Source organism: Mchenga conophoros, linkage group LG7 (genome assembly GCF_057382185.1).
Source record: "Mchenga conophoros isolate Kocher_MC1m ecotype Shallow Benthic linkage group LG7, M_conophoros_male_GT1.1, whole genome shotgun sequence".
In the NCBI taxonomy this organism is placed as follows: Eukaryota; Metazoa; Chordata; class Actinopteri; order Cichliformes; family Cichlidae; genus Mchenga; species Mchenga conophoros.
Window position 1 is genome coordinate 56,811,477 of NC_140532.1, and position 9,756 is coordinate 56,821,232.

The 9,756-nt window shown below is 43.3% G+C and overlaps 1 protein-coding gene across 4 annotated transcripts in view; it reads left to right on the forward strand.

Annotated features, from left to right (window-relative positions):
• The window catches only part of LOC146571252 (metal transporter CNNM4-like), a 35,648-nt gene extending 26,159 nt beyond the window's left edge, over positions 1–9,489 (forward strand). For 2 of the 4 annotated variants that reach the window (XM_085280380.1, XM_085280381.1), the window contains 2 exons: positions 806–981; positions 8,474–9,489. In XM_085280380.1, coding sequence (XP_085136506.1) covers positions 806–981; positions 8,474–9,019 — 722 coding nt within the window. In that variant the 3' untranslated portion in view covers positions 9,020–9,489. Of the gene's footprint in view, positions 1–805; positions 982–1,831; positions 5,870–8,473 lie in introns of those variants that run through there. The other 2 variants (XR_014893089.1, XM_085280382.1) reach the window with 2 other exon arrangements.
• Positions 9,490–9,756: the final 267 nt, after the last annotated feature.

Consider the following 9,756-nt stretch of genomic DNA (forward strand, 5'->3'; position numbering starts at 1 on the left):
GGAAAAGCTCACCTCTCATCCCAGAGACTTTAGCTCTTCTTAATCGAAGAAGCTTCTCAAGCTAATCACACATGCAGTTTTTGCTAAATCCCACTGCAGGTGGTATCTGCCATCTTATGAAAGTGGGAGTTAATTTCTAAGTCTGAATTTCAGTGCCTCTTAGCTGTAATGTTCACATTGCATGAAAGCTTTTGTTCATAATCATCTGTATTTGTGGGTGGAACTTTGTAGAGTCTTTTTTAAGTGGCAGATTCTGTGATTTTTCTACAGAGGTAGGCTAGCTGTTCAACCCTGTTCCTAGTCTTAATTATAAACTAAGCTAAGCTAATTTTTATTACCTAACTCTAAAAGAAAGAAAATCAGCATTTTTTTTTTTTTACAGTATCTCCTCACTTACTAAACTTGCTCATCCAATTATGATAGGCCGTCCTCTACCCTAAATCATCTGTAAAACCAATGACAGAAATCTGTTCTCAGAGCTCAGCTGTAAAATGCTCAAATGATGCTCTTTGCATCATCACACAGCATGTTTGGCGCATTCTTTGCGTGACAAACAGTCTCCCCACATTCATGCAGTCATAGCACAAGTATGACATTTATATGTTTTGTGTGTGTTTGTGTGATCTGTTGCACTGTGTACTCATTACACCAGCCCTCACCACCTCATTCACCCAGCTGCCTTCACTTTTTCCTTGCTCATAATTATTTTTGTTTCCATTTTTCATTCATGTCAGCTTTGTTAATTACTTTTCTTTTAGAGACCCCTTGTCGTTTTTTGCTCACTGTTTTCTCTGTTAATCCTTAGAGTTCCGTTCTCCGTCACATGGGGGCAACCTCAACCGCTCGGCATCTCTGAGCTGCACCGAACGGGCTCCAGAGAGTGGCTCCGTCTGTGGAAGCAACACTCAGATCCCAGGCACACCCTTCCAGTACATACCAGATTTCTGTGTTCGAGCGCTTTCAGATCTTCAGTTTGTCAAGGTAACTCCCTGTTTGACTGACAAACATTTTTATATAAGCTGATTTTTAACTTACTATACTTCTGTATAACACAGACACCCATAGGAAATGAATTATTTATAATGGTTCTATTTCAAGTATAAGAAAAAAATATTTAAAAATTGCTTCCCACAATGCAAAATCTAAACATTTCTTCTAAAAGCTACATATTGAACAGTATTTAAATAACACTGAGCAGATGGAAGAAATAAGATTTTGTGGCATTTAAATCAGGCAAGTACAAATAAATGCTTGAAGTAGATGAAATCTTTCAAAATATCAAATTGTGAACCACACAATTTGTCGACACTCTCTCTCTGACATAACTATGTCCTTTTTGTGGATCAGTGAGTCAATGTCTCACTTACTGGCGAATGGTTTGACATCGCTAGTGTTCACTCCACTCCTGAATCTATATATTCGTATCCACTTTTCATGAAGAGGTGAATTAGGGGGTTACATTCACACAAAATGGCATAAGACTGGAATAAAATTTATTCATTAACTGGAAGACTCTATTAAAGAGACCGTGAGTTTACGCACCAACACACAGCAAAGAACCCAACAACCTCTAAAAGCAACTGGCTCCATTTTATACTCTACCTGATTCCGGTGAGCATCTAGAATAGCCCAAGTCTAGAGTTAGCAAACCAAATGAAAACATAAACATCCACATGAGCCATCATCAAACCACAATACAACACATGAAAGACACATTTATATTTTTACCAAGTCCTATAAATAATTAAATAACATATAGACTTCAACCACTTCTTTATAAATTAAACACCTTAACCACACTCCCCTAACTTGGGATATTGGTTTGCTCCAGGAGCTCATAAGCAGGTGATTGAGCTGCTTCTACTCTTTTGCTCCACATCCTGCAAAAGAAACAACCAGGAAAGGTGAGTACTGTTAACACACTTATCTTAATACTTATATAAAGAATTTAGGTTACAGACAAATGATAATGATAAAATGTGAACAGCTCTAACTAAGGTTCTTTTTCCTGACACAGGTCAGATGGCCAGTCCCCCTGTTTCTTCACCTTCCACAAGCGATTCACTTAAATACTAGAAAATGAACCTAATAAAGAATCACTAACCACAAATGTGTTTTCTTTCTTTTATGTAGTTTTTAAATATGTAGTTTTTAAATACAAATCACTAAAATTAATAAAAATACAGGTAAGGGCTTCCAGCACTGTCACTGCCCACAGTGAATTTCATTAGCTTTTGTGTATTTCTGTGTAGGTTCTCAGTTATCCAACTCATACTAGTTTAAGGAGATTAGTAAGAATGTGACTAGATGTCTTTAAGTTTTGTGAAACTTGCAAAAGTCCTGCTACTTTTTTCCTAAGCTCCTTAGAAAAGCTTACTTGTAGTCAGTCCAGGCAGTGCTGAGATTGATATGTCTTGGGGTCCTGATCTACTGCTCTGTCAACCAGGAGCTGGTGCTTTGGTGTTATCTGCCATGCCCTTTTAACTGTGCTGTGTGTTGACTTTTGCCTAGTCAGCTTGGTTGCTATGATAGGAGCTTCCATGTTGTGGCGAGGTAGGTAATTCGCACGTGTCATACCTTTGTGGAAAACCTTAATGATCAGGATAATTCTTCTTGTTCTAGGAAGTTGTTGTTCTCTTAGGTTATTCAGCTACTTTCTCTTAATTATTCTTACAGGATTGGTCAGTGTCACCTCTGGGTGAATCAGTATTGGTCCCTTTCAGCTGAGAGTACACTTTGGATGGCTCTTTGGAGAACATGCTAGTTATTTTCTTGGCTCTTGATTTTCTGGGTATCTCTTCAACATAGACACTATGGACACTTGTTTGGCCTCTGTTATGAACACATTATGGTGTCTGGTATTCATCCTGTTGTTCTGTAGCCTGTCTGTCATGATGGCGTTTTGCACCCTCTGTTAGCTGACTAACGTTCTTCTGGGCTAACAAGTTGAAATGAAAGCAGGTAGAATATCACCCTTAGGATGTTACATGAATAGGAAATTGTATATTTGGTAGTATTTGTGATATAGCACAATATTTTAATAAGGAAAAAAAATCTCAGTTATGTATGTAGCTACATTACGTTGAGCTATAAATTAGGTAGATCTCTAATGGAAACAGTTACATATCTGTTCTATGGGAAGCAGGGAAAGCTGTGATGAGAGGTAAAATAATTTCTTTCTCATCACATAAAAAGAAAGAAGAAAACAAAAATATTCAGGAATTAGAAAAAAACATTAAATCACTAGAAGAAACCTACGCGTCCCACCAAGATCAGGAAACATTGAACAAAATACGCAAAACAAAACTAGAATTAAATGAGATAATTGATAAAAAAAAAACAAAATTCTTAGTACAAAGACTACACTTACAAATTATGAACATGGTAATAAATCCGGTCAATTTCTAGCAAACCAGCTAAAAATAAATAAAGAAAAAACAACTATATGTGCTGTTCAAGATTCATCTGGGAACACAGTATATGACCCGAAACAAATAAACAACATTTTCAGGGATTTCCATAAAAGATTGTATCCACCACAAATAAACCTGTCTAAAAAGGAAATTGATCAGTTTTTAGACAACATAACTCTTCCAAAATTATTAGACACTCAAGCAATGGCACTGGATTCGCCACTGACATCAGGTGAACTCCAGGAAGCCCTGATAAGTATGCCCAATAATAAGGCTCCAGGTCCAGACGGCTTTCCTGCAGAATTCTACAAAGAAAAACGCACAAACCAATATCTCTGGGGTGATTTAATTGATAAACTCTTTTGCAAGAATATCAGATTACTCAATTAACTGGTCAAAATCTACAGTCCTTCCGATTAATTGCTCCTTCCATAATTTTTCTTCTACACCACTGCAATCGGGAAATATAAAATATTTAGGTATTAATGTTTCTCCCACGCTTGCAGTTCTAACTAAATTAAACCATACCCCACTTTTAAAGAAGGTAGAAGGCGATCTGGCTAGATGGAAATGTTTACCCATATCACTCATGGGAAGGGTTGCCGCTATAAAAATGATGGTCTTGCCAAAAATAAATTATTTATTCTCAATGATCCCAACTAAACCTCCACAAGATTGGTTCAGATCTCTAGATTCATACATGTCCAAATTCCTTTGGAAAGATAAACCCCCACGTATAAGCTTAAAAACACTACAAAAGACCAAGGATAAAGGAGGATTAGAACTACCTAACTTTCAGCACTACTTCTTAGTCAACAGGCTTCAGTTTATCTCAGGATGGCTAAAACATACCTTCTTAGATGAACCTTGGCTAGATGTAGAACAAGCACTTTGCAATAATCTAGAGATTTCAGATCTACCATTTATCAGCTCAAACATCCAACGACATGAATGCTTCAAAAGCGTCAACATCAGTTCTTCTCTGACAGCATGGTGGGAGTTTCTAAAATTGACAGAGTCTTCATTAATCCCATGCAAACATACACCTATCTGGAACAACCCTGACATATTACATAACAATAATATGATAAACTTTTCAGATTGGAGTGGTAAAGGAATCAAATATTTAGAACATATATTAGAAGGAACAGAATTTATTTCATTTGACAGACTAGTTACACAATATGGGATCAACAAGAATTTTCTTTTTAGAATATCAACAAATTAAATCCATAGTAAAAAAAAGAAATTTAAACTGAGTCAAGTTGAACGACAAACACCACCAAGTGTGGTTCAATTTCTTACTCTTAAAACCCCCAAATTACTTTCCAAAATATACAGAATGTTCTCGTTTGGCTCTCAGCGAAGGCGGTCACACTTTTTCTCCTCTCCTCCTTACCCTTATCTTCCCTGCTTAGCCTCTTGTGTCCTTGTCTTGTCTCGTGTGTATTACTTTCCCTCGAACAGTCTCTCACTGTCGTTCTCTAAAACCTAAAAGAGAATTATGGATTTGATCAACTGGTCTCTGAATGCTATTGACACCGTTTTCTCAACGAGAAGTCTGGGCTCGGGAGAGCCCGAGTGCCCTGGAGGGACTTTCCCTGCCGGATACACGATGGACGGGTGGCAGAACTGGAGGGTCATGTGCCTGGCGGGACTGTCGATCGAGGACGCTGAAGATATCTACCTATTCGGAACCATGATAACAGGGTTCTTGCTGATCGGAGCTGGCTTGGCCCTGACTTATCGGAGAAATAAGAGAGTGGAACCAGCTGTTCAAACTTTGAACTTGAACTTGAACTTGAGAATGCTTTCTAAAACAGATGAATCAATATCACTTCCTATTGCAAAATGGGAAGCGGATTTATCAGTTAACTTAGACTAAAACTTCTGGTCTCAGATTTGCTTAAAAACCTTTCATCTAATTAGAAATCCCAGTTTTCAATTAATTCAATACAAAATATGCACTATAAAGGTCATCGGATGTTCAAGATGGGCTTTACGTCTACCAACAACTGCTCACACTGCCAAACGAATTCACCGGACAATTATATCCACGCTCTTTGGTTCTGTCCACCAGTTCAGAAGTTTTGGCGCGAGATATGTGAAGACTTATCAAAGTGTCTGAAATGTAACATTCCAACTTCCCCTTTAGTGTTTTTGTTGGGCAGCTTAGATAATGTCACTACAGAAAAGAATATAGCCCATATGGTTTTCACTGCCCTATGCATAGCCAAGAAAACAGTCCTCATGAACTGGAAAAATAAAAATAATCTTAATTCTAACCAATATAGAAATTATCTATTAGATTACATTAGTCTTGATACAGCCTCTGCCACCACATCAGATCAATTGCTCTGGGCTCCTTTGATCAGCTCCATCACTTAGTGGGGGTGGGGGGTCATAGTTTAGTCCCACCTTTGCTGTTGTGATTGGTGTGGGGGTAGGGACAGGCTTAGGGCATCGGGGGGTTCCCCAGGAGCATCTTCCTTGGAGGGCTCAACCCGGGGTAGCGGTCATGGCCTATTAAGGGCTCTGTTGGCTCTTAGGTGACGGTTTCCTCGTGGCTGCGTGCAGCAGGGCTAGGGGAGGGTCTGTGCTGACGGACGTGGGTTACTGACCTGGTAGCCTGGCTGGCTGCCCCTGGGTGGGTCCAGGACGGGCGTGAGGTTCTGGGGGCGCTCCGTCTCTGGGCTGGGGCCCTGGCTGGGCCTCGGGGGCTTGGGTCCTGGTTGGTGTGTTGCCGGGATTGTGGGCGGGTGGGTGTATGGGGGCCCAGTCCTGGCGCAGGGTGCCGCCAGTGCATCGAGCCACCTGGGAGGCTCTTCTACTGGTGGGGGATGTTGTTACATCTTGCAGGAGCTCTCCTCTCTTCAGGAACTCACTATGCAGGAGGGGGAGATACAGGAGAGGTGGAGGAAGATCTCAGCCTGGGTGTCTATTGTCTTGTGTAGTGTGGAAGATGAGTGGATGACGGGGTGGGTGCAATTTTCTCTGAGGTGGGGTCGGGTGGGCTGTCCCGGGCTCTGTGGGGCCGGGCGGCGCTGCTGTACTGGGCCCCGGTCCAGATGGGCCTGGGCCCCCTTTCCCTGGCGGGTTGCAGAGTATGGGGTGCCTACTGGGGTCAGTGAGGGAGCTGGCCCCAGGGAGGGGTCACTTGCCCCTCCCTTCCTTCCCTCCCCATCTCCAGCTGCCTCCCTCTTTCCGCTCCACCACAATCACCCACATATGCAGGGCCTTGGGGTAAAGATGTGTCACAAGGGTGCAGGGGAGGCATCCGCCCCTCTGTCCCCTTCTGGCTGCCTGTGCCTCAATTTTATCTCACAACTTAAACATTCATATTACTCACACTCTCATAACACATACATGTAGGATCTTGGGGGTGGGCACGCTACACGGACTCCAAAAGACCATCAGGGTGTACAACCTCACCCCTGGCGTCGTTGCCCACCTCTCAATTTTAAATACACGTAGACATTGAGGGCTAGCAGGAGGGGCTATGCGGTTACCTGCTGCTCTCTGGCAGGTAGCTCCATGCCCTCCTGGGTTTTAAAGGCACCTTAGAACACACATGCATCAACACTACATATGAGTGGGCGGAGGGAGGTTTGGAGTCTTCTCTCACCCCCATTCTCTGCGGCCTGCTGGAGCGGGGGGGCTAGGAGGAGAAGTTGGCCGTCCGACTGGGGTCTGGAATGTGGGGCCTCCCTGCTGCTGCGGAGTCGGGGCGGTCTGCTTCTCCCCACCCCAGTGAAAAGGGTAACACCACCTGGGTCTGGGTGCAGTTCCCCCCTCCAGGGGCAAGGTTACCTAGACCCGGGGCTTAGAGTACACTTGGGGAGTGTGATTGTGTGTACAGTGTCTCTCTATGTCTGTCTCCACGTTGGGTGAGTGTTGAGTAATTGCATATGAGAGCATGAGGGTGGGAATGGATGTTTGTATCTGTGTGTGCCTGTTTGTCTGTGTCCATATGTCAGGTCGGGTATCAGACGCCACCTCTCTGGGGACATCCCAGGTCCTCCAAGGTATGGAGGCCTATCTCCCCCACCACTTCCCCTACCAGTGGCAGACACCCTCAGACATCGGTGCGTTGGTGGTTCTTTGTGTCCGGGGATGGGCGTCCAGGTACACACCGGCTCACTCCTTGGTGGCCCGCTTATCAGGGCCTGGAGCCTGGGGCTCGCTCGGGCCACTTCGGGGGTGGGGTGCCCTCGGGCTCTCGGTCTGGGGCTCGGTCACTCTGGCACAGCTGGCTGCCGGCGGAGCTCACGGGCACATCACTGCAACCCCCCCTGGCTTCTGCTCCGCGGCTGCTGAGTGACCCCTCATTTGGGACTCTCGTCAGCTCTTTCTGGGATAGTGGCGCGGCTGCCCCTCTGTTGGTCTTCCTTGGTCTCTTGTGTTCTGAGGGCCTCTGGATGTCTGGAGTTTTGATCTCCTCCATACCTGCTTGATGCCCTGGTGGACGGGGCTGTGGCTCCCCACACCCTCTAGCAGATCATTACATGAAGGAACCTTTTAAAACAAGCACGTTCATGCTCACAGGTGTACACACACACAAACGACACCCTTTTTGGCTCCTACCTCAAAGCACACTGTGCGCTGTCGATCTTACGTGCTGCACAATAATGTTTAATATTTAGTATTTACAGTTATATTCCCATATATGTGATGGTGTTGTTTTTATTATGTTGCTCTTTGTTGATCGTGGTGATCCAGGTGTTTTGTTTGTTTTTCTTTTTTTTCTTCCCCCTTTCTCACCATCTCATCTCCCCTCTATTTTTCTTTCTCTCCCTCTCATTCTTTCATTCTTTCTCCCTGTCCTATCCCCCAGTCATGTCTGTCCCGTCTCTAAAAAACGAAAATAAAATAAATACATAATTATAATAAAGGTCAATCAAATGGACCAATATGGCAAGGCCATGAGGATCCACTTGGTAAAGTAAATCCAATTGGCATCTTTCTTGGCTTTCAGACAGCAATTCTGATGGCTAAAGATCCAAACGGGACAGGCAAAAAAAAAAAAAAAAATCTATTCACCTTTGTTTTGTCTTGCATAGATCACTCGTCCTCAGTACCAGAATGGTCTGCTGGCATCGAGGCTGGACAGCACACCACAGTCTCCAGAGGGCAGTCACACACGCCTGGACACGTCGGTTTCTTTGCCCCCTGTGACGCCACCAGGGCCACACACCCCACTGCCGCTGGCCACACCTCCTGTGAAGCGCCCTGCATCCAATTCTCAGCCTACACCTCTGAGTGACCGTACCACACTGCCCCAAACCACCTCTTCTTCCTCCAGCAGAAGGCCAAGCCATTCTTTGCCCCAGGCCACTCCTTCTCCAAGCAACCACGCCCCTATCTCCCAAACTCCTCCTTCCTCCATGAGCACCGTCCTGTGTGCCCAAAACCCCAATCTAACTCTGAGCTCCACCCTTTCCTCCAAGTCTCCGCTATCTCCGCCCTCTGTCAGCCCAGAGAACGGGCCAGGAGAGACTACTTCTCTGCTCAGTGAGCAGCAGAACTGCATGGGCCCCCACCGGCCCAGCCACCCTCACCCACATGTTCACACAATCAGTCACGCACATACTGAAAGCACCATTTAACTCAAATCCCTCTGGGATTACCAAAACTACCTGTGCACTCACTATCTCACATTACATACCACACGGGCACTAATTCTGGTTCCTGTTTGCTTGCTGTCACCTGACCCTTCCTTTTGACAAGAAGCTGAGGAGATCAACAGTCTGTGAGACCAATAGACTTCCTCCTCTGTACCTTCCTGCATGTTTCCCTACCAACACTGAAAAAAGACCAAGGGGAGAGGAGAGAAAAAGGAACCCTAATGAGTATGGTATTGTATTCTTTACATGTTAAAATAGTATAACAGAGGAAAAAAGAGCAAACAAAGCAAGACAGAAGGAAAACAAAGCAATAATAATTATAAATAAATTGCATGTTCATAAAGGAGTAGGAAGAAGCATAAGCTTATTTAATCCCACTCACTTTCCAATATTTAGTAATTAATAGTCTACACTTTTTTCTGTTTATGCCCTGTCCATCAGAAATTCTTCATTACAATTACTTTACATGTTAAATGTATTTTTTAAATTATACATGTATATATGTATAAGTATATATATTAGTATAGTATATATATATATATATATATATATATATATATATATATATCTTTTAATTATATATATTTTTCATTTACACAGGGTTGTGTCTGTACATCTTTTGAAGATTACTTCCCTTAAGTTGTATCTGTTATGCATATAGTTGTGGGTTTTCCCTCTCTCCAGGTTTTTGACATTTTTGCTCCCACATTATTATAATA